Source organism: Eptesicus fuscus, chromosome 2 (genome assembly GCF_027574615.1).
Source record: "Eptesicus fuscus isolate TK198812 chromosome 2, DD_ASM_mEF_20220401, whole genome shotgun sequence".
NCBI classification, from domain to species: domain Eukaryota; kingdom Metazoa; phylum Chordata; class Mammalia; order Chiroptera; family Vespertilionidae; genus Eptesicus; species Eptesicus fuscus.
Genome location: NC_072474.1, coordinates 91,499,030 through 91,525,151, shown reverse-complemented (window position 1 = coordinate 91,525,151; position 26,122 = coordinate 91,499,030). Strand labels below are relative to the sequence as shown.

The 26,122-nt window shown below is 37.5% G+C and overlaps 1 protein-coding gene across 2 annotated transcripts in view; it reads left to right on the top strand.

The window, feature by feature from the left end:
- Positions 1–26,122, top strand: part of SLC30A9 (solute carrier family 30 member 9) — a 67,112-nt gene that overhangs the window by 19,759 nt on the left and 21,231 nt on the right. For both annotated transcript variants that reach the window (XM_028143721.2, XM_054729360.1), the window contains exons 4-12: positions 3,074–3,173; positions 4,926–5,018; positions 5,399–5,481; positions 8,158–8,216; positions 8,969–9,036; positions 13,269–13,371; positions 18,649–18,704; positions 21,807–21,942; positions 25,777–25,816. In XM_028143721.2, coding sequence (XP_027999522.2) covers positions 3,074–3,173; positions 4,926–5,018; positions 5,399–5,481; positions 8,158–8,216; positions 8,969–9,036; positions 13,269–13,371; positions 18,649–18,704; positions 21,807–21,942; positions 25,777–25,816 — 738 coding nt within the window. The remainder of the gene's footprint in view (positions 1–3,073; positions 3,174–4,925; positions 5,019–5,398; positions 5,482–8,157; positions 8,217–8,968; positions 9,037–13,268; positions 13,372–18,648; positions 18,705–21,806; positions 21,943–25,776; positions 25,817–26,122) is intronic.

Sequence of the window (26,122 nt, the reverse complement as noted above, 5' to 3'; positions counted from 1 at the left end):
AGAGAGCAGGATGGAGGTTTGAGTTTCCCAGGCAATGGAGGAAGCCAAGCTTTCTGCCTGCCCTTGCCGGCCTAGGCCTCCACTCAAGGCTACAAAGTTTCAATGATAGAAGATACATAAATCCAAACAGAAATGGCGGCAGCCACGGAGCTGGAAAGAGCAGGAGGCTAGGGTTGTCCCCGGTAATGGAGGAAGCCAAGCTTTCCGCACACCCTGGCCAGCCCAGGCCTCAGCTTAAGGCTACAAAGTTTCAATTATAGGAGGTAAATAAAACCCAACAGAAATTGCTGCAGCCACGGAGCAAGCAGAAGGCTTGGGTCCGCTCCAGGCTACAAAGTTTCAGTTGTAGAAGATAAATAAACCCCAGATACCAGGGCCTCCGTTTGGGTTGCCAGGGGGTGTGGCCGGCCTGCAAACCACCACAGGCCCCTCGCCCAGGCCGCCCCACACCCCAATGGAACCCCCACCCTGATCTGGGACATCCTTCAGGGCAAACCAGCTGGCCCCCACCCGAGCACCAGGCCTCTATCCTATCTAATAAAAGAGTAATATGCTGATTGAACATCACTCCAACACACAAGATGGCTGCCCCCATGTGGTCAAAGATCCTGCCCCCATGTGGACACAAGATGGCCACCACAAGATGGCCAGCAGGGGAGGGCAGTTGTGGGTGATCAGGCCAGCAGGGGAAGGCAGTTGGGAGGGACCAGGCCTGCAGGGGAGGGCAGTTAGGGGTGACCAGTCCTACAGGGGAGGGCAGTTAGGGGTGACCAGGCCTGCAGAGGAGGGCAGTTAGGGGCAAACAGGCTGGCATGGGAGCAATTAGGCATCAATCAGGCTGGCAGGGGAGTGGTAGGGGGTGATCAGGCTGGCAGGCAGAAGTGGTTAGGGGCAATCAGGAAGGCAGGCAGGCAAGGGGTCTCAGATTAGAGAGCGTGCAGGCTGGGCTGAGGGACCCCCCCTCCCCCGTGCACGAATTTCGTGCACTGGGCCTCTAGTATATATATAAAAGGCTAATATGCAAAGTGTCCCCTCAGGAGTTCAACAGGGAGATCGGGAGTTTGCTTGCTCACTATGATGTGTGTTGACTACCAGGGGGCAGTGCGGAATGAAGGGAGGTCCCGGCCAGCAGCCGGGAAAGGGAAGCCCTGGTCGGCAGCTGGAAGGCCCTGATCAGCCCTGATCTCGGCCAGGCCTAAGGACTCTACCCGTGCACGAATTTTGTGCACCGGTCCTCTATTACATAAATAAGGGCTAGGGTAAGGGTTATTGACCATAAGGATTTAGTATCTGATTTATAAGCTAATTATCTACTGATGTTTACTTTTCATTTTGGTCACAAATTTTGTGGTAATTGTTTTTTTCAAAAGCCCAAGGAAAAGAGTAATGGCAAATAAAAATTATCAATTACTTTATCATTTTAGAAAAGTAATGTGATTAAAGAACAAAACAAGAGGTCAACAACTTTCAGCTTCAACTTTTTCAAATCCAGGTAGAGATTGGACATTCTTATCTGACTTTTTTTTCTAGGAATAATTGCGGCTCTGTTCTTTATAATGAGCTATGACTCCCGTTTCCAAATCAGTATGTTTCACTGAGGCAGTAACTCTGTGATGAGGAGCACTGTGGCTTTGGAGTCAGACAAAACTGGGTTCAATTGGTGGCCCCAGCATGTACCAACTGTATGGCTTTGGGCAGTGTACCTGACTTCTCTAAGCCATAGTTTTCTCCTCTGTAATATGGTGCTAAAAATAGAATTTCTTTTGTAGGATAATTTTGAAGATGATACATACTAGTAGTGTGCACCGGGCCTCTAGTAATTAATATTATGATATTATGATAGCAATCATTATTATTAGTAACCTTGGCCAGGACAGGCCAACAGGGATTTCTAGCTACTTTGAAGAAATTTTACAAAAGTAATTAAAAAAAACAACTAATCTTTTAAAAGAGAGATGTAATTCCCCTCTCTGGTCCAGAGGACCTCACCTGGATTTTGAGTTTGAGGGTTATTGGAGAAAGGCAGTTCAGAGACTTGAACTCATGTAAAAAGAAACTTGAACTTCTTTATATATTGCTTTTTTCAATTAAGGTTTTGATTTTTATATTGAACTTTTATTTTTGAAATGTTCTTAAGTATTTTTTGTACATTTTATTTTAATCGTGTTATTTTAAGAATCTTTTTACCTACTGCAGTGATATATAGTTTTAGTCTAAATTTGCTCTTTGAACTTGAAAGTAGAACAGAAAATTTATGAATTAATAGATATAAGACTAGAATGTGAAGTGACTAGGTGACAATTTGTAACAGAACAATACAAGTTTCTTCTGTTGTTTTTCTCTTGAGCTTCAGATATTTGCTTATGTTATTTATATCGTGACCAGAAGTCGACTTTATAATATGACTTGTAAACATAGATCAATGTTATTGATGTATCTCGCTTGTTATGAACATTTGATCCTTGATAGTAGGTAAATAATTTAATAGAAGATAGTATTTTACTTAAAATCTGTATAAACTTCTTATAATTTTTAACTGATAGAAATGTTCCTTTTGTTTACTCAGCTTTGTTGCATTATGTGAAACAGTCCAGTGGCTTTCAAACATATAGAGATTATTTAACTGTAACAAAAGTGTTCACAAAAAGTACTTGTTCTTAATTTTATGCCGTACTGATTACTTCTTATTTTCACTTTTTATAAAATGCTGGTTTTACTCCACAGTTTTAAAAACACTGAACTAGCCTGTAATTTTTAACTGAAGCTGAAATTAATTTTCATTTAGAACCTAAGAAATTTAAGTTTGTTAGTACAATTTAAACCAACAAGTGATATATACAAGGTGTCCATTAGACAAAGGGTTGGCATTTTGGCATCAGTTACAGATGAACTATGGAAATAAAAGCTAGGTGGCTACAAATATTCCATTCTATTCTGCACTTGGAGAAGATTTTTTTCTGATGTCATTCAGTGCATCAGGAAAAAGATTGATATTTTATGGAATTCATTAGTAAAGCCTCAGTATGACTTTTGTTGTGTATACTTTTGTTTTCCTATGTTTTTTTGGTTTTAGTCAAAGCAGTCCTTAAGAAGAGGGAGTATGGACCAAAGTATACTCAGAATAATTTCATCACTGGAGTCAGAGCAATAAATGAGTTCTGCCTTAAATCCAGGTACAGTTATTATTTTTAAAGGGTAGTTTTATCTACCTAATGTAAATAACCATGTATTTCTTAGAATGTGTTTCCTGCTATCTTCCATCCATGTGGAACTTTCCCATAACTTCTTCCTAATTAAAGAAATATGTTTATTTAGTTTAAAAAATGTTAAAATTATTTGTTTGCAACATTGAATTCTGCTTCAGCATAAGCAATTTCTGTCTTTCTGGCATTCTTAAATTCAAAAAGGCAAGTTATTCAAAATCTCTGTGTCACACAAGATCATAGGAGTTTTATTGTTATGTTCACATATGTCAGAATTATTATTAATAAGATAAGATTATTTACTAAATTTCTTGCCATCATAGAGATTTATGGAAATTATACTTGTCACATATTTCTAAATTTTCCCTTCCTTTATGTGTTTATCTAAAAAAGTCATATTTATATGGAAGATTTCTTGGTTTTTTAGAGATCTATTCTCTAAAAATAGATGTGATCGATTCTTTTTCCCCTCTCCCTCATGGTTATTCTCTGTGGTATAGTATCAAGAAATAGGGAATCCAACAATCTGGTTTATAACTTATATAACTAATAAAATAATAATCAATTATAACGTTATAAAAATATATTCTGTTTCATGTAGAGTATTTCATTTAATTCTCACAAAAATTTTGGGAATTAAGTAGGTTAAGTATTGCTGTCTCCACAGGCCAGGAAACATAATAAGGATGTTACTGATGACCCATCTTATTTAGTGAGTCAGTGACAGAGAGGAAACTAGCATAATCTTTTGGTAGTTGGTCCAAACTGTCTTACCTATGTGTGATAGTTGGTTGTTGATATTTTTAAACTCCAGGTTTAGTTTCTAGAACTTAGTAACAGTCCATCGTTACCACATTTTAATTTATAGGTCTTTTCATTGCCGTTACAAAATTTTCTTAGGAACACCAATGATCAAATATAGAATGACTATTTAGTTGTGACTTGGATGAATATATAACCTTTTTAGAATATAAGAGAAGGAACAATTATTAAATAGCATGGACTTGACATTAAACCTCTGTGACTTGATACCTTTAAATGCTACTAACACTTAGTATTAATCTGGATGTAAACAAAAAGGGCTGTAAATTTTAAATTCTTAGAGGGATGATACTCTAATCCACGTTCTTTCTACTTTTTGCATTTTTTTATGATGCATGAGACACTGCAGGGTTGCGTACATAGCAGATAAAATGTAAGCACTTTGTAAGGAACTTAATCTCTACATGTTTTGTTACAGTATCTGTATTGAACAACAGGAATATTTCCCTTTCTTTCTCCCTCCTTCCCCTCCCCCCTCCCTTCCTTCCACACCCAAGGATGTGTTTACTGGAGGGAGTAGAGGAGGGAGGGAGGGAGAAAGGGAGGGAGGGAGGGACACATCAATTGGTTGCCTCCTATTTGTGCCCTGACTGGGGATCAAACCCACAACCTAGGTATGTGCCCTGGCCTGGAATTGAGCCTGAAACTTTTTGGTGCACAGGATGACGTGTCAACCTGGTTACCCAGCCAGGGCAAGAATAATTGTTTCTTCATTGTCTCTAAACCAGTTTTTGTGTACAAAGTGCAATCTTTATAAACTGATCTTTAAATGTTATGCCGATCTATAGTCTTTTAAGATGAGGATCAATGTAGTGGTTTTTATCTGTTCCTAATAATTTCTTTAAGTACATAAACTGTATGAATATTGTCCGAATAAATTTAACATGTTTCTTTCTTTAGTGATCTGGAACAACTTCGAAAAATCAGACAACGAAGTCCCCATGAAGATACTGAATCCTTTACTGTATACTTGAGATCAGATGTGGAGGCAAAGTAAGAATATAGTTCTTTTAGAATAAAAGTACAAGCTGAAATTGGGATTAATAAAAACACATCTTAGATTCAGAATTTTTTAAAGGATATATTTTATCTTTTTAAAGGTAGAATATTTTTATAATTGTAAATTTTTCTGGGAATTACTAGTATATACTACTTAACTAAAAATACGTCCTAATTTATAAGAAAATTTGCTTAATTTACTGTTTTGTTTAGATGTAGTTTAGCGAAGTTTCTTAAATGCTTTATATTTTTTCTAAAGGACCTTATGTATTGCTGTAAGATCCTCATATAGTTATTTAGATGGTTCATCTAGATTTAAATATGATTACAATAAAGTCATTAAAATTGTTCATTGGTCATGTGTTCATGCGTAGATCTTTGGAAGTTTGGGGAAGCCCTGAAGCTCTTGCCAGAGAGAAAAAACTGCGTAAAAAAGCAGAAATAGAATACAGAGAAAGTAAGTATATTCAGTTTAAAGCTATTTCAGGTTCATTTCCAGACCACCACACTATTTTTGCTGGTGGTGGTGGGCGGGGGGTTGCCTTCAGTTTCTGAAATAAACCATTTGTGAAGCACAGTAAAGCAAAGTTCAATAAAATGAGATGTGCCTGTAACTGGTAGGTAAGAATAGTGCCTGTAATTATGTACTCCCTGATGGTTGCATACTTTTGGCTTTGGCTCTCTTGGTTGTAGCAAATAGTAATATCCATTTGGGATTCAATTATTTTATTAAAAAAATACCTATTTTTTTTGTCCTCTGTAGCTTTTTAAAGATGATGAGAGGAAGTGAAGTTAGTTTGTGGTTTCCATAAGACATGAATATTAAAACCAATGGTCTAATTTGAAGATTATGCTTGTTTTAAAAGTGATAGAATAATGGTGCTTTTTTAGAGAAAAGTCTGTTAATTCAGCTACCACATTTCTACCTTAATTAATTAAATCAGCAGATATTTATTCAACACCTATGAACTGGAAACTGCATGATGCTTGAGATTTAGATGTACATAAGACTCTTAGGGAATTTAACAACCCAATGGTTTAGTGACAGAACCACCTTATAGAATTTATATAATATAAAATAGGTTTCAGATAATTTTTTCATTTACATATATATGTACTTATTAATGACGTGATGCATATCTGTGATTTTAAAAAGGATACAAAAACGTGAAGAAGTCTCCTTTTATTTTTTCTAGTAACTGTCTCATTTTTCTTCCTAGACATAACTGTTGTTGAAATTTCTTTGTGTAAATAAACCATCAAATAAGTATAAAGCATTTACATGATTCCAGTCACATCTTACAAAATATTTCAGAGAAATTTAGCTTCCATCCCAGACCTTTCCACCCTGATCCCTTTCTCTCACATAGATAACCACTTAAACAGTTAGTCTTAGGGTTATTTTTTCTATTTTTAAACATAAAATAGTATAGGTACATGCATATATTACATACAAAATATAATAAAATAACACCACCTCCCTTTCATAAATAAGACATATTAAACATACTTTCTGTCCTTGCTTTTTTCATTTGAGAGTATGTCCCAGGGAGCTCTAGAGTAATAAATAGGGACTTTTCTTTGTTTCTTTTATAATGCTCCATTTTGGTGGGTATACCATAGTTTATTCAGTCATTCTCCCATAAGTTGTTTCTGGTCTTTTGCTATTTCAGATAGTGATACCATGAATAGCTTTGTGCATATATTAAAGGAAATATTTAAAGTAACAAAATTTGAGGAAACACGCTAATAGAAAAATATTTCATCCTATATTTTTTAACTTGGAGTTAAAAATGAAGAATTGATTCTTATATTAAGCTTAAATAACTCATTAATTTTAGGTAATTTTAAGAAGAGCATCTTACCAAACCGCCTTTATCTCATTGCAAATCCAGATTTCTCCCTGCCTTTATTTTTATTGTGGTTAAAAAATGCAATGTAAAATTCATCATTTTAACAAATTTTAAGTGTAAAGTTCAGATGTGTTAAGTATATTCACATTGTTATAAAACAAATCTCCAGAAAGTTTTCTTTTCCACAACTTTTTCATCTTACAAAACAAACTAAACTTGTTAAACAAGAACTCCCTTTTCCTCTCCCCCAGCCCGATAGCCACTATTCTACTTCCTGTTTCTATGAATTTGACTACTGAAGATACCTCATAAAAATGGAATCATATAGCATTTGTATTTTTAAAAAATATATTTTTACTAATTTCAGAGGGGAAGGGAGAGGGAGAGAGAAACATCAATGTTGAGAGGGAATCATTGATCAGCTGCCTCCTGTACACCCCTTACAGGGGATTGAGCCGACAATCTGGCATCTTCCCTGACTGGGAATTGAGCCCTGACCTCCTGGTTCATGGATCGATGCTCAACCACAGCAACACTGGCTGAGCAGCATTTGTATTTTTGACTGAGTTACTTCACATAACATAGTGTCCTCAAGGTTCATCCATGTGACAGGATTTTCTTTTTAAGTCTGAGTAGTATTCCATTGTATGTACATACAGCATTTTGTTTGTATTCATTCATTCTTGGAAATTTTGGTTGCTTTTATTTCCTGGCTGTTGTGAATAGTGCTGCTATGAACATAGGTGTGTAAATATCTCTTGGAGACCCTGCTTTAATTTGTTTTGGATATATATCTACAGTGGGATTGCTGGATAACATGGCCATTTTTAATTTTTTTAGGAACTTCCATATTGTTTTTCATTGCAGTTGTACCATTTTACAATCCCACCAATGTACATAAGGTTTTCAGTTTCTCCACATCTTCGCCAACATGTGTTATTTTCTGTTTTTATTTTTTAAGGATAGTAGCCATTCTGAAGGGTGTGAGGTGATACTTCATTGTGGTTTTGATTTGCATTTCTCTGATGACTAATGACATGAGCATCTTTTTATGTGCTTATTGGCCATTTGCATATTATCTTTGGGAAAAAGTCTTCAAATCCTTTGCACATTTTTTAATTGGGTTGCAAATCCAGATTTTTTATAATAACCTGATGTTTTTGCTGGTAGCTAATGGAGCATATGTAACATAGTCATAAAGAGAATACTTGTGTTAATCTAAAATGTGATTGATAAGAATATATATGAGCTAAATGGGTTTTGTAATTCTTTTCTTATAGGGTTATTTAGAAACCAAAGCATATTAAGAGAATATAGCGACTTCCTTGGAAACACCAAGGTAAGGATCTTTTTCTGATAATGATATGTAGGTGTTGCACAGTGAAATTCTAGTGTTAGTTCATTGCGAAATATTAGCACGTACTACTCCTGTGCCAGCCTAATTCAAGATTTTCTTGAGCACTTTGTAATTTACAATCTATTTTTGCTCCTGTCTGCTTTATGAAATTTTAAATATTGGGACATAAGTTCTCTTTAAATTCCAGACTGTGTTGTAAGCCTAACATATAGGGAAGAGAGAAAACTATTTTCTCAGGTTTTTAGCAAGAGTAAGCTCTCTCATAGCCACTTTTAATTTTCTTTTTTTAAAAAAATATCTTTTTATTGATTTCAGAGAGAGAAAGAAACATCAGTGATGGGAATCATTGATCAGCTACCTCCTGCACGTCCCCTATGGAGATCGTGCCCACAACCGGGGCATGTGCCCTGAACTGAAATCAAACTGTGACCTCCTGGTTCATAGGTAGATGCTCAACCGAGCCACACTGGCCAGGGTCCTTTCTGGAAGTAGGCAGGAAATCAGTTATAAGGAAACAAAATAAATAATTAAGATTCTGGAATAGGACCTAGATGTCCTTTAGATTTCCATCTTCCCACTTTTTATAGAGGAAATTATGGAGAAACAAATAAGTAAACCTAGTTGTATAGAGGTATTGATAGAGGAGATATTTTCTGGTGTGTCAGAATCACTTATAAGCATTAAAATGCTTCTAGAAATTTTTGAGATTTTTAAAACATTGTGTTTTTTTTTAGCCACGTTCCAGAATGACATCAGTTTTTCTTAAGGGGCCAGGAAAGGTGGTGATGGTTGCCATTTGCATGTAAGTACTGAAAAATATGGCTTTTAAAATAGACTTACGTTATTTTATGTATATATTCTTTTTGTTGTTCTTGTTTTTCCTACTGATTTCAGAGAGTAAGGGAGAGGGAGAGAGAGATAGAAACATCAATGATGAGAGAGAATCATTGATGGGCTATCTCCTGCATCCCTCCTCCTAGGGATGGAGCCAGCAACTCAGGATGTGCCCTTGACCGGAATCAAACCTGGGACCCTTCAGTCCACATGCCAACACTCTGTCCACTGAACCAACCCAGCTAGGGCAGTTTATATTCTTTACTAGAGGCCTGGTGCATGAAATTCATGCACGGGGGGGTGTGTCCCTCAGCCCAGCCTGCACCCTCTCCAATCTGGGACCTCTCGAGGGATGTTCGACTGCCCGTTTAGGCCCGATCCTACCTGTTGGGCCTAAATGGGCAGTCGGACATCCCTCTCACAATCCAGGACTACTGGCTCCCAACTGCTTGCCTGCCTGCCTTCCTGATTGCCCCTAACCACTTCTGCCTGCCAGCCTGATTACCCCCTAACCACTCCCCTGCCAGCCTGATTGATGCCTAACTGCTCTCCTGTCAGCCTGTTTGCCCCTAACTGCCCTCCCCTGCAGGCCTGATTGCCCACAACTGCCCTCCCTCGCAGGCCTGGTCCCTCTCTACTGCCCTCCCCTGCTGGCCATCTTGTGGTGGCCATCTTGTGTCCACATGGGGGCAGCCATCTTTGACCACATGGGGGCAGTCACCTTGTGTGTTGGAATGATGGTCAATTTGCATATTACTCTTTTATTAGATAGGATTAGTTGGTATCTTAATAAAAAGTTAGAGGCTTACATTGTTTTAGGAGGAAGTTGAATGTATTTGTTTTTGTAAGTTAGTTGATGGGGGAAGAGTCCATATGCACTGAGTGGCCAGATTATTATGATCTCTGAACGCATAATAATCTGGCCACTCAGTGTATATCCTATATAATAAAAGGCTAATATGCAAATCGTCCCCTAGACCAGGAGTTCGACCAGCAGGCAGGTTGGCCAACCGCCCATGTCCCCTCCCCCTTGGCCAGGCTGGCCAAACCCCACCCATGCACAAATTCATGCACTGGGCCTCTAATATATATATGTACACACACACACACACACACATACACACACACACACACTGAGTGGCCAGATTATTATGTATTCAGATATCATAATAATCTGGCCACTCAGTGTATATACCCATGCTTGTGCTGTGTATATTTTTTATGTGGTTAAGATCCAAGAACAGTTGCTATCTGAAAATTCCTATTTTCATTGAAGTTGATAAAAGTCTTTTTTAAAAAAGGTTGAGATAGCCAAACTTATTTTAGAGTAATTAAATCAACTTAGGTTATAGCTATTGAAGAGTATCTGCACTATTATTTTTCTCCCACTTATCTTGGTGTAGAACATAATTGCTGTTTTTGCCATTTTTGTCCTCTGTCTTCTTGATTCCTATTGTTTTGTTTATCTTTTTTCCATTTTGTTGAATAACCTATTTTAAAATATTTAAAAGCATTAATTTCATAAATCATTAGTTTGTTCTTTTATTTCCAAAATATATATATAATATGTGTGTCAGGAATTGTGATAGGGTCTGAAAATACAAATTTCTTATCTTCAAGGATTAGAGGGGCACTAAACTAGAGGAAGTCATTTACAGTTATACAGAAAAGAGATAATGTTACACTAAACTAAGATAGTGGTAGTATTCATGGAGGGATAGAGAAACATGGTTAGGTTCAGAAAGTATTTAGGAGGTATGGAAAATGATGTTGCCCATATTTCTGAACAATCTACACTAATAAAAGAGAAAGATGCAAATTGACTGTACCTCTGCTACACCCACCAGCCAATCAGGAACGAGTATGCAAATTAACCTGGCAAAGATGGCTGCGGCCCCCCCCCCCCCCCAGCTGCTCTGGGCCTGTGGGAGTCGGAGAAGTCGGGTGCCAGCACCTGAGGCTGGCTGCAGCCAGGGAGACCAATAAGCCGCCTGCCCCGTGATCCCAGGCCGCAGACAGCTGCAGAAGCCACCCACCCCACGTCCGCCCGCCCCATGTCCTGGGGGAGATGGAGAAATCGGGTGCCAGCGCCCGAGGTTGGCTGTGGCCCGGGATACAAAGAAGCCGCCTGCTCCATGATCTCAGGCCACAGCCAGCTGCAGAAGCCTCACGTCCGCCTGCCTCATGTCCTGGGGGAGACAGAGAAACTGGGTGCCAGCACCTGAGGCTAGCTACAGCCTGGTAGACAGAGATCCCGCCCCCTCCCCCCCCCCCCCCCCCGCAGTCCTGGGCACCAGCACTTGCTGCTGCAGCCCAGGCAAAGCCACCTGCCCACCATCCCCTGCGGATGCAGCTGGCCCGGGCGCCTATGGCTGACCAGAGGGAGGGAAGCCTGTATCCCGGGTGCCTGTGGTCGGCTGGAGGAGGGAATCCTGGGACCCGAGTACGGGACCGAGGCAGAGGTGGTTAGGGGCAATCAAGCCAGCAGGGGAGCAGTTAGGGACAATCAGGCAGGCAGGTGAGCAGTTAGGAGCCAGCAGTTCTGGATTGTGAGAGGGATGTCCCACTGCTGGTTATCCCCTGAGGGGTCCCAGATTGGACAGGGTGTAGGCTGGGCTGAGGGACACCCCCCCACCCCATGCACGAATTTTGTGCACTGGGCCACTAGTTTGATAGATATTGCACCATCCCTGAGAGAAGGGACACACTGGAAGGAGGAGCAGGGTTGGAGCAAAGGAAATGTTGAGTTTCGAATTGGAGTTTTTATAGGACTCCTCAGTGGAGTTGGTCAAAGGATTAAATTTATTTTTTTTGTCAGTAAAACTGGGTTAGTAATTAAAGTTTTTTTTTTTATCAGAGGAATGTATGTAATATATGTAAATTGCTTAGCATAGTATCTGGTACATAATAAGTACTTCATAATTATTGTTAATATTTATTGGTCTGAAGCTTAGGAGGGAGATTTGTATTAGAGATTTAGGGTTGAGAGTTATTAGTATATAGGTAATAATTAAAGCCATAGAAGAATGTGTATAGTGTCAGGAAGAAAAAGCCCTTAGGAAAAAAACTTGATGAATGCTTAGGTAGAAGAAAAAGAGCCTACTGAAGAAGAATAAGGAGCAAGGTAGGAAGAAAACCAGGAGCTTCATGGAAGCCAAGGAAGACAGTGATTTAAGAAAATAGTGGCAACCCTGGCCAGTGTGGCTCTAGTTGTTTGGATCGCAGTCCCATACACTGAAGGGTGGTGGGTTTGATTCCTGATGAGGGCACATGTCCAGGTTGAGGGTTTGATCCTCCTTTGCGGGGAGGGGGAGCACATGCAGGAGGCACTTCTCTCTCTCCCTCTCTCTTCCTCTCTCTAAAATCATTGAAAAACATATCCTCGCGTGAAGATTAAATAAAAGAAGAAGAAAATAATAGCAGATGCTTCTCTGAGATTAAGAAAAATGTTTCTAAGAACTTTATAGCAAGAAATAGTTGGAGGTATTGGAGGCAGAAGCCATTATTTAGTGCACTGAAGACTGTACAAAGTGGGGAGAATAGAGAAACAGGAGCAGATATGCTTTTTTCAAGACATTATTTGAAGTGGAGGAAGGGGATGTACAGTTTTCTCATTTATGAAATGAGGATGATAATATTTGTATAATAGAATTATAATAAAACATGGTAAATGACTAGTATAGTGCCTCAGATAAGTCATGCTCGTCATTACTGTTGGAATCTGAGCAGCTGGCTTGCTCAGAGCTAACCATATTTATTTTAACATCTATGGTCTAGTATGACTCAGAGACTGCTGGGTCTACATTTGTCTTCATCTATTTAAGTAAACAGATTTTCACCAAAGTCTTGCCTTTGACACTGTTCTACTGGACATTATTGATGCAGATCTTTTACCTACTTAAGACACATAATTTCCTTTCTAATTTTATTTTGTCCAAATGTAGAACATCCTCTTATCAGTTCTTAAAATGCACTTAATTTGCTTACACGCATCATGCCTCTTCATTTGAATATTTAATACCAAATCTGTATTTTTGAAATTTGTACTCTTGTTACCAGAAACAGTTTTTGAAGGCTAGAGATTCTTTTTAATTTCCTTTGACAAAATCTAGTATAGAGATATATATGGTCAATTAAATAAGCTTTAGGTGAAAATTTTTGTCTAAACCAATGGTAAATTGCTTTCTCTTTCTCTCCTAGCAATGGATTAAATTGCTTCTTTAAATTTCTTGCTTGGATTTATACGGGTTCAGCAAGTATGTTCTCCGAAGCTATACATTCTTTATCTGATACTTGTAATCAGGTGAGGGATAAAAGCTTTACTCTTATTAATTTTAAAGTAATTTTTTACTGATTTAATCTAAAAGTTGGCCTGTTTTAAAAACTGAATAATTCCTGTAGTTGGCATGTGGAAGAAAAAGAAAATTGTTTTACTTTTGAACAATGAAGCACATAGAAATATGAACATGATATTTTAAAACAGGTTTTTAGGCTTTAAGGACTTACAACCGTGGAATATGAAGTGTAAGATTATCATTCACTAAGTGTTTGGGCAGAAGTTTTTGTAGAAGAGATTCTTACTGTAGGTGGAAATTTATATCTGAACATAATAAATTTATATCTGAACAAATTCTTCAATGAATTTAAGAGCCAATGAATTTAAGTTTTTTGAATAACTATGTAAATTAGTCCCATGTGATTGATAAATTAAAATTTCACATTAGACTTGTACTTTGAATTCCTTTTCTGAATTTGCAAATGAAGAAAGATTTTTATAAAATTAAAATACCTTCTTTAATCCAAATTTTGAATACTGTAAATTTAAGCCTTTTTAAAGAACACAACAAAACTTTCTACTTGTGTTATTATTTCACATTTTAAACAATGTGTTGTTTTAAGAGAATGCTTTTTCAGTATTCATTTATTTATACCACTGTTATATAAGAACTAATTTGGGAGAACTTACAATAAAAGACAGCAGATTCAATAAGAATATTTAAGACAAAGTTAAAAATAATAAAATGGTAGGGAGTAGGGAGAGCCATCTTAACTAAAAATTAAACCCAAGAACTTGCCTAACTCACTGTCAAATAGATTAAAACCCTTTGCAAAAGTAAGGAAAGAAGTCAAACATTTGCTATCAGTACTTAACAAATCTTTCCCTTGAATTAAATTTTTGTGCAGTAAATATTTAATAATTTGTATCAATATAATATTTTCCCAGTCGGTTGTGGAGTGGAGAGAGAGGAGAGTGGTTGGGGAGATATACATATCACATAATCTCTATTTTTTTAAAAAGTTATTTGGACTTATGAAAATTGAAATGCAAAAATATTTGTACATATGGGCCAGGAGTTATGTACAAATGACTGGTTTCATTCTTAGCTGTTATTATTAAAACATTGAAGATAGTTTTTCAGTGTCCATACTCTGAAGGACTATTTAAGGGTTTAAAAGAATGTGGTAATTATAGTTGTGTACTGTTCTGAAATGGTAACATGATAAATTGAGGGGGAAAAAATCAAATTGTAAACCATTATATAAAGAACCTTTGCTTCCCGCCATGATGAACTAATGGGAACTGAATTTAGTCTTTTTCTGTAAACAACTAAAAAACTACATAAAATATATGAAACAATATTTTTAAACTTTGGACAATAGTCCATGATCCTGGACAAGACCATGATCTTGGAGAGAAAGAAAACAAATTAGTTGAACTCTATGATCTCTGGCTTTTGTTTGGAGGAACATGTGGGATGGTGTAGTATAGTGGGAGATAACAGTCTCATTAAGCTGAGAAGGCAGAAATTAGAGTTTATCAAGTCTGAGGAGGCTAGCAGTTACAAGGCAGAGTTCCACAGAGGGTCAGAGCTCTAAAGGATCAAGCTATAACTTACTTACCTGCCAGAACAGAGCCCCACACTCTAGAAGGAAGACAATAAAATTCAGAAACTCAATATAACATTCATGGTATTCAGCATTTAATAATAATAAAAAAAGAATTTGACATCCAAGAAGCAGAACATTTGACTTATAACCAGGAGAAAAATCAGTCAATAGAAACAGAACCAATGGACGTATGATAAGGATGTTAAATAGCTATTACAACTACATTCATGTATTGAAAGGAAAACATGTATAATGACAAGAGAAATTGAAGATATAAAGAACGAAATGGAGCTTTTAGAGCTGAAAAATATGTCTGATATGAAAAATTAACTATAGAATTAAAATCAGACACTATAGAAAAAACAATCAATGAACTTAAATATATGGCAGTAGAAAACAAACATTCATACTGAGGGAAAAAGATTGAAAAAAATGAAGGGAGCTTCAGTGACCTGTGAGACAATATCAAGAGAATACTATCAAACATTTAAGGAATAAGTAATACCAATAGTACAGTCTTTCAAATATAGAGAAGGAAATGCTTTTCAACTCCTCTAATAAGGCCGGCATAACCCTGATACCAAAACCTTACAAAGATGTTACAAGAAAGAAAAATGCAGACTAAAATCCCTGAAGGACATAGATGCAAAAATCCTTAAAATATAATCAAATTGAATCTAGCAATACATAAAAATGATAATATATCATAATCAAGTGAGTATTATCCTAGGAATATAAAGTTAATTTAACATTCAAAATCAATAGGAATAGAAGGTTAACATGAAAAATCATTTGCATTTCTACTATCAGCAAACAAATGGCAAATTAAAAATTTAATAAATTTTCTTTAAAATCATATAAATAATACTAAATACTTATGAGTAAATTTAATGAAAGATGTGCAAAACTTTTACAGTGAAAATTTAAAATGTGTCTGGGAGAAATTAAAGAAGACCTAAAGAAATGGAGAGATATACCATGTTCATGAATTGGATGTCATGATGTAATATGTCAAATCTCCTTAAATTGATCTGTAGATTTAATGTAACTGCAATCATCCCAGAAGACTTTTTTTTTTATAGAAATTGAAAAACCAAATAAAGTCTAGAACTTGGAATGGAAATGGAAAGAACTCAGACTATTCAAAGCAGTTTTAAAGAAGAGAATTTAAAGGACTTCAAAATTTATAAAACTACAGTAATTAAAACAGTGAGATATTGGCCTAAGGAATGTCAGACCAATGTAACTTAATAGTAGAGGATCCAACAACAGAATCACAGTTACATGTGGTCAATCGGTTTTTGATAAAGGCACCAAAGCAATTGAATGAAGAAAGGAAACTCTCTAACAAGTGGCACTAGAAAGGTTTGGATAGCCTTATGGAAAAAAATCAAAGTACCTTGATCCCCGCCACTGATCATATACAAATTTGAAGTAGGTCATAGGCCCAAACATAACAGCAAAAACTATGAGGATTCTCCTAGATATTAATTTATATGAATTTATTGCACACTTGAGTTTGCCATGTATTAAGTGTTTAGGAAAAGAAGACAGTCCTTGCTCTATCTTCTGTAAGAAGGTCATACACACAAAATAGCTACTAGTAGAAAGATATTCTAAGACAACATTTAAACAGTTGCATGATAGTCTGAGGAAAACCTTAAAAGGTAAAGATGATTACAGAAGGGGAAACATTAATAATGCTTCTTAATTACTACGTGCTAATAATATTAGTGCTATAAACCAAACAAATCCTATCTAATAAAGAGGGAATATGCTAATTGACCCTCACACTGTCTCAAAGATGGCAGCACCCACAGCCAGTAAGGAGGAAATATGCTAATTGACTGCCATGCCCTCAAAGATGGTGGCACCCACAGCCAATAAGTAGGGAATATGCTAATTTACTGTCCTGCCCTCAAAGATGGTGGCACCCACAGCCAATAAGGAGGGAATATGCTAATTGACTGTCACGCCCTCAAAGATGGTGGCGCCCAGTAGCCTCAGCTCCCCAGCTGCCCAGAGCCAGCCCGAGGCTTGCGCTGCTGGCAGTGGCAGCAGCAGCAGAGGTGTGATGGGGCATCGCCTTCCCCTGATTGCCTGGTCGCCTCCCGCCCCTGAGGGCTTCTGGACTGTGAGAGGGGGAGGCCAGGCTGAGGGACACCCCCCCCCCCCAGAGTGCCTGAATTTTCATATTCTGGGCCTCTAGTGTAGGTTATATATATATGCACATATATACATATGTTGTAAATGACCAGAGAAAGGTCTGGAAGGACATATCAAACATAACTAATGCAACCTTGCCTCTGGGGAAGGACAGGATTAGAGGATCTGTGATATTTTTATAAGAAGAACTAATATGGTTCAGATTCAGTTTATAGAATACTTGATATTTCTACACTATATTGCAGAGTAAACTTTAATATTAAAGATTTTAAAAATAATTGAATCCTCATTGACTTTCATAAACAAACACACAGACATTTATACACAGTGTGAATTAATGAATATTTCAGTTTTAATGTACAGGTTTAAAAATTATATGTTCTTTATTTTTATTTTCTTAGTTTAATTCATTGAAAAGCCATTTGTTTTTAGGTAGTTTTAACCCTCTTTCCTTTGGAGTCCAGTAGGAAAAAACAAAACTGTAATAGTCTGTATATTTAGCGTGGGATTTCCAGTATCTAAACCTAAAAATTCATGTTCTCACTTTTGCCATATTTACGTTAGGTTTTTGTGGTTTTTTTTTGTAAAGAAGTAAAGTCTTATTTATAACTAGTCCTCCATCTTTATTTCCACCTTCCACATTCCTGATAATCACTGCTTTGTATAATTGATATGTATAATTCCTGTGCATGGTTTTGCAGTTTTACTAGTAATGTATGTGTCATAGACAATATATACTGTTTTAAAATTTGACAACCTTTTACTTGTACAGTTATACAAGTTATTCTTTATATATAAATAAAAGATATTACAGACACCACTAATCCTGCTTTTCTCCTCAGAGGTAAAAATATAGTTAAATGTGCATTTTTCTAGACTAGGGGTGAGGAACCTTTTTTCTACCAAGGGCCATTTGAATATTTATAACATCATTTGCAGGCCATACAAAATTATCAACTTAAAAATTAGCCTGCTATATTTTGTCAAACATTTAATTAACTCACCCCTAATGCCTTGGCAGGGCCAGACCATCTGATTTTACAGGCTGAACTTTCCCCATCCCTCTTCTAGTCCTTTCCTTATGCTATATATTATATGTAGTTAAAAAAACTACAAAATGTTAAGTTCTGTACTGTAAATACTGTTTCTAAATACGCTTCCTCCTCCCCACCCCCTTACACCTAATGGTATGTGTAGGAGCTTTTAGCATTCAGTACATAAAGCTCTATCCCAACTCTATTCTTTTAACTGTTGTAGAAGTAATTTATGGTTTTAGTTATTTTGCCATTCCTCAATGATGGATTTGAGGTTGCTTTCAGATTTTTCATCTTTATAAGCATGGTGTTCTGAACCCCTTTGTGTTCATTTTTATTTCTCTCGGGTAAGTATTAGAAACCAGATAGCTTAGCTATTGGACATTAGTATTTGTGTTTGTCATTTTCAGATTGCATTCTCCAGATTGGCTTTACCATGTTACACTCCTCATTTGCTAGTGATTATTTATCTTTTTGCTTCTTCTCCATAGGGTTTACTGGCATTGGGCATCAGTAAGTCTATTCAAACACCAGATCCTAGTCATCCGTAAGGACAATGCCTTTATCTTCTTTGTTTGTTTTGGGGGCAAGTCATTGAAATAAAAGCAACTTAATTTTAGAAGCCTGCTGTTTCTGTACCTGCAGTTCATGTTAAAGATTTGGTTATTTCTTCCACTGAAGTGTACTCACTGCTGTGTCAAAGTAAATTTAAGATATAATTTGAAAATAGTGTTTAAATTATTTATATGCTTTGTAACATGGCATAGAGATCTTGTACTTTTTATATTTGATAATTTAAAACAAAGCTCATATTTTGATCTTAGAGTTCTGTTTATTTGGTCAAAGGAAACATATATTTCATACTGAGACTAATACACCACTCAATCTAAAATCTTAGCAGTAGCCCTAGCCCTGTGGTCGGCAAACTCATTAGTCAACAGACTAATTATCAGCAAACTCATTATCAACAGTACAACAATTGAAATTTCTTTTGAGAGCCAAATTTTTTAAACTTAAACTTCTTCTAATGCCACTTCTTCAAAATAGACTCGCCCAGGCCGTGGTATTTTGTGGAAGAGCCACACTCAAAGGGCCAAAGAGCGGCATGTGGCTCGCGAGCCACCGTTAGCTGACCATGGCCCTAGCCGATTTGGCTCAGTGGATAGAGAGCATTAACCTGTGGACCGAAAGGTCGGTCCCAGGTTCGATTCTGGTCAAGGGCACATACCTTGGTTGCAGGCTCCTCCTCAGCTGGGGCCCTGGTTGGGGCTCTTGCAGGAGGCAACCAATCGATGTGTTTCTCTCACATCGATGTTTCTCTTTCCCTCTCTCTTCTAACTTCTCTAAAAATCAATGGAAAAAATATCCTTGTGAGGATTAACAACAAAATGAATCAATAAATAAATGATTTCTTTGTCTACATATGTAGATAAGAATGCAAGGCCCATGAGGGCTGAGCTTTAAAAAATATAAATAAAATCTTAGCAATAACTCCTACTAAATCCATACTTAATCTATTTTAATGCTTCTATTGTGATTTGGAAATAGCATTCTGTTAATATTTCAGATTATTTACTTGTAAAATGAGTATGCTTTTTAGAATATATTATTTTGAATTCTACCAGTTGTTTGATACAGAGATGTTTTTGTTGCTTCTAACATAACCAGCTAAAACTTTTGAATTCCACATGCATCGTTTTAAAAAACACTCCAGTAGTAGAATTCGATGAATCTTAAGACAAAAAAAGCACTTTTATTGCTGTAAAGGAGTCTATCTCTATGCTTTATATAAAAGCCTTTCTTTACTTGAAAGCAAGACACTACTGTTTTCTTTTTTTTTTTTTTAATCCTCACCTGAGGATATTTTTCCATTGATTTTTAGAGAGAGTGGAAGAGAGAGGGAAAGATAGACATATCGATGTGAGAGAAACACATTGATTGGTTGCCTTCTGCACAAGCCCTGACCAAGGCCAGGGCCAGGGAGGAGCCTGCAACTGATGTATGTGCCCTTGACCAGAATTTAACCCAAGGCTCTTCAGTCCGCAGGCCGGCGCTCTATCCACTGAGCCAAACTAGCTAGGGCGAGACACTACTGTTGTTTTGTGTGTGTGTGTTTAAATAATAACATTTAAAAAATATTATACTTTGGTGAACAGCTTTGTTCACCAAAATTTTAAAACAGGCTAAAATTTTTAAATTATAGATTTCTAAAGATATTTTTAAAATGAAGATTTCTTAAGATATTTTCAATAACCTATGTCCGTGGTCGGCAAACTGCAGCTCGCAAGCCACATGTGGCTCTTTGGCCCCTTGAGTGTGGCTCTTCCACAAAATACCACTGCCTGGGCGAGTCTGTTTTGAAGAAATGGCGTTAGGAGAAGTTTAAGTTTAAAAAATTTGGCTCTCAAAAGAAATTTCAATCGTTGTACTGTTGATATTTGGCTCTGTTGACTAATGAGTTTGCCGACCACTGATGTTATTGCTGCCCAGTAGAATTTTCTACAAAATCTGTTCATTATGGAGCACCTGAAATGTGGCTAGTGCAATTGAAGAACTACATTTAAAATTTTACTTAGTTTTAATTAAATAGCCTTATGTGTGGCTAATGATTTATTTTGAACGGTGCAGATCTACTGAATTAAAAATTTCAATAAGAACCTACAGATTTCTTGAAAATACATAATGAAAGTAATGCTATTTAATTTAGATCTTCATTTACTTTAACTTATATTTATCTCCAATATTACTTTGGTGGAGGAAACTTTTAGAAGCAAGTAAATTTTTTAAATCAAGCTTGTAGAACATTATCATTTCTATAAGAATTCCCTATGTCAAGATTATATACTTACAAAAAGAATTTAAAAATTGGTTTTTAGTAAGAATTCTTGTTTAAATTTTCATCTGCTGAAAGGTTGCCATGGCATTTGGGTTTGGGAGTAAATTTCTTAGGAAATATTTTTATTATTGAGTGATTATTTTCCTTTTATAGTATATAATATTTTTTAACTTAATGCTCAGTATTTTATTGGTACATATAGAAATACAAAAGAATGCACATAAAGACCAAAGATGCTTGAAAAAATAATTTAGATTTTAAAATTTGTCATTAGAAACATTGAGAAAACTGAAGCTCTTTAGTCCTAACAATAGTAGTCAGTTGCTCTGTGCTAAACTATGTAGAACCAGAAGCAAGTTCTCAGCACCAAATATGGGCAATATAAATCATCCATTGGCTGTACAAAAAGACAAAAATAATCCAATCAGAAGCTTCATTACAGGAAATTTAAATGTTATCCTGCTCATAAACATCTGATTGCATTTTTAAAAAAGATTAACTTTACCAGCATTTGTTGTGCTACATGATAGTAAAGTTCTAAATCAAAACAGACTATATGCAAAAGGAATTAGCAGATACTTATACTAAATTGTATTCATTGTATTTATGTATTTTTAAATATAAGTTTTAAGTTTTGTCCACTTTACATGTTGATTTTCTGATTAGATTTGAGTTTAGCACTTAAACTTTACTTAAATTTAAAACCATAACACCTTAATATTGTAAGAAGTTTTTCATTTTCATTATAACATATATTTTAAAAGGAAACCATTTGTATTTCTTGTAAACTATATTACCATTTTTATTTTCCAGGTATGGATTTTCAAATATGCGCTATATTGCTTCACTAATTAGTGGTGTTGGTATTTTCATGATGGGTGCAGGATTATCTTGGTACCATGGAATTATGGGATTGCTTCATCCTCAACCAATGGAATCCCTGCTCTGGGTAATTATTTCCCCCTTCTCAGTTTTGAAGTTATATGAAATAGTATTTAATTTTAGTGGAATACCTTTGTGATCTTAAAGAACAGGACTAACATACCTTCTTGACTGTTATGTAGTGTTATGTATCTGTAATTGTATTTTTTAGAGTATGGTTGAGCATGATTTCTAAATACATGATTCATTGATGTCGAACAAGATCATCTCTGTAGGTACAGTTATAATAATGAGCAGCCCATTAATTTTTCTAGTTTTGGTTGAAAAGTAAGAAGAAAGACTTCTGTTCACTTTTAGTCCCAAGAACAATCACCAATCAGTGATTAAAATATCCAGTCCCATGTAATAGTCATATGTTGAAATTGTTATAAAGTTAAAGCCTCTCATTTCCCTCATCCTGGTAAGCCTTACTGGAGGAATGGGAGGAGGGGAGCATAGTCTCTGTATGTATTCTCCCACCCCTAGGTTGCCTTCTGGCAGCATTGAAAATAGGGATAGGGGACAAGAAAGTACTACTTTTTGGCATCAATGTCATTTTGCATCAGTTTCCTTTGTAGAGATTTAAAGCTGTTTCTTGGGTTTTGGTTTCTTCTGTCACGGGCACTTCAAGGAAATTACCCTACTTGGCAGCTCCCTTGATGAGCACAGTTGTGTTTATGCGGGCTGGTGGGTTTGGAGCTAAGGTTGTAAAATCAGGCGTGGGCCACCTTGCAAGGCTTGAATAGATGGTATAGTGCCTCGTTTTGGAATGTGGGGTGCTTGTAACCTATTTTGTTCTCAACTGGAGTACATCTCATTTTAATACCTTGTTACACCTATATACCTACATAATAACAAGCCTATTAAACTAGGCTTTTTTTATAGTTCTTATTGATTAGTTTCTTACTATAATACATTTCAGATAATTAAAATGGTATTTCCTCCATTCTGCAGGGGTTTGACCATGTTATAGTTATCTTATTGTCTTAGCATTCATTTAATTAGTACAATATTATTTTATAGAGGCAAAGAAGTTAATTGCTCTGGAGTTAGGCATTGATTAATCAAATTTTCAATTGTGTATATAAGTTTTAAAGCTTCTAGAAGTTCTTCTATCTTTTAGTAACGAAATGGGGTTCCTTTTAGTTAGGACTATGACCGTTATAAAAAGTAGACTCAGCACACCATAAACCAGCTTATATTTATTAGGTATTATTTTGGAATCTCGGTTGGTATATGGTATCTCCCTTTATTAAATCCTTTCTGGAAAGATATAGAAGGATTAAAAACAATTATAAGGAAGTTTAGTTACTGTGTTTCAGATTGGCAGCATCATTAAGTGTAAAGAACCTAGTATTGAAACGGAAAAGCCTGTGTTCTAATTCTTTTTTTTTTTTTGGTGTGTGTGTTCTAATTCTTGCTGTGGTATCATTTTTGTGTTCTCAAGCAAATCACATAGCCTTTGGAAATCTCAGTTTCCTTAACACCACAAAATACCACGGCCTGGGCGAGTCTATTTTGAAGAAGTGGCGTTAAGAGAAGTTTAAGTTTAAAAAAGTTGGCTCTCAAAAGAAATTTCAATCGTTGCACTGTTGATATTTGGCTCTGTTGACTAATGAGTTTGCCGACCACTGCCTTAACAGAATTATGAAAGTGTTGGACAGGGTTCAAAATTTTTAACCTCTATTTTAGAGAAGCTTAGGGGTCCAAAAAAGTAATGTTACAAATTCTATAGATGATCGATTTAAATTTCATTTAAAAATTTTAAAAGTTTGTGTTGCTAGTTTCTTTCTATATGCCTTGGATTACAGTTACTGAGATCTTTATTTAATTCCAAGAATGTCCTGGGACTATAAGGAAAGTAGTGTTACAAAAAAAAAAAAAAGATTACGCTTATAGTTATCTTTTGGAATCAGAATTCAGAAAGGATTCTCTTTATACTTGGTATCCAAACATATCCATAAGTTATTTGAGCATGGGAGTGGACCTTATTGCCTCTGGTATTCACAACCCCAGATTTCAAATAATTTGTGTTAATTTTGAAGTTCAAAAATTTTATACTAATTAAATAAACTTTCACCTTTTATATCATTAATTGAGCTTAGGTCATGGTATACATTCTGTAATAGTATAGTGCCTCATTTTGGAATGTGGGGTACTTATAACCTAGGACTATATTATATATAGGGGTGGGCATGTATGGAAAATTATATAATAACTAGGAGCCCGTTGCACGAAGTTTTGTGCAATAGACTTTTCCTTCACCTGGCTGCCAGTACCAGTTATCTGCCAGCAGCAGTTTTCCTCTGGCCACCCGCCGATCAGAGCGCCTCCCGCCAGCACGATCGGCCACCCCGAGAGGAACTCTGATCGTGAGGCGCTCTGATCGGGCGGGTGGCCAGAGGAAAACTGCTGCTGGCGGAAAACTGGTGCCAGCAGCCACGCAATCGGCCACCCCACCACCAGCATCTTCCGCAGCGCCGGCCTAAGCAGCGCTGGCCATTTAAGCCGGCGGGAGGAGCAGGGGTCGGGGACTCGCGAGTCCCCGCCCCCCGCTCCTACCACCAGCCAATCGGCCACCCTGAGTCCCGCCCCCCCGTGCCTCCAGCCGGCCCAATCGTGGGCGTAGCGGAGTGATGGTAATTTGCATATTACCATTTTATTAGGTATGATTAATAAATAATACAGAAATAAACTGTTTTGTGTACTCACAAATGTAAACTTCTTTTGCCCACCCATTTATACATTTCTCTATATATAAAAGCCTAAGTGACTGCTATGACCAAACGACCAGAGTGAATGGTCGACCAGTTGCTGTGACATGCACTGACCACCAGGGGGCAGACGCTCAACACAGGAGCTGCCTACTGGTGGTCAGTGCACTCCCATAGCCAACATCCTGTGGCCCCTCCCCCCCGCAGCCCTTTCCCTCACCTCCTCCAGCCGGCTGGCCAACCTCCCGCAGCCCCTCCCCCCCCGCCAGGCCAGCCTCCCGATAGCCCTGATTGGGGGACTGGCCGGCCAACTTCCTGGGGTCCCTCTCCCCCACCAGCCAGCACCCCAATAGCACTGGCCAGGCCGAGGGATCCCACCCATGCACGAATTCATGCACTGGGCCTCTAGTCCTATATAATAAAAACCTAATATGCAAATTGACCGAACAGCAGAACGACCATTGGAACAACTGGTCGCTGTGATGCGCACTGACGACCAGGGGGCAGACGCTCAATGCAGGAGCTACCCCCCGCCCACAGGCCCCAGGCCAGCCAAGGCGAGTGCCAGCAGGGGTCCCCCAATCATCCCACCGGTTGCCCCACAGAGGGAGGCGACCGGCAGCAGGGAGCAGGGCCGGCAAGCAGGACAGCGCTGCCCCCCGATCATCCCACCAGTCGCCTCCCGCAGAGGGAGGTGATCCGCAGAGGGAGGTGCCCTGGCACTGCAGAGGGAGGTGACTGGTGGCAGCTGTGGGGGGCGGAGCCGGCAAGGGGGCAGCGCCAGGGTGGCCAAGGCGGGTGCCAGTGGGGGTCCCCCAATTGCCCCGCCCATCGCCCCGCAGATCGGCCCTGATCACCGGCCAGGCCTAGGGACCCTACCCATGCATGAATTTCGTGCATCAGGCTTCTAGTAATATATATATTATTATGAAATGAGGTGACCATAACATTTTGAAGCTTTTATCTGTTTTCTCATATGAAGATACCACCTATCTCATTTTCCTCGTTTGAAGGATCCCATCAAGATCCTTATCTGGCTTGAATTCAAATTCATGTTTCCATTTTAAATATTACAAACTTTATGTATGAACAATTGTGATTTTTAGTGAAATATTCATTTATGCTTTATTTTAATATTTATTTTTCAGGCATATTGTATTTTAGCAGGATCATTGGTATCTGAAGGAGGTATGTACTGGCATAATATTTCTTTATTCTTAATTTAGTAGTATATATTTAGTAGTTAATTAAAAAAACTGGGAAAAGAAATCTAAGCTTTGTCTACTTTTAAGGAGTAAACTCTATATGATGTACTGTGGCTGTTTCTGTAAAGGGTGGGGGCAAGGGGAAAGCTATTTCTTCTAGAGTATCCTATATAATAAAAGGCTAATATGCAAATCGACCTAACGGCAGAACGACTGGTCGCTATGACACGCAGTGACCACCAGGGGACAGATGCTCAATGCAGGAGCTGCGCCCTGGTGGTCAGTGTGC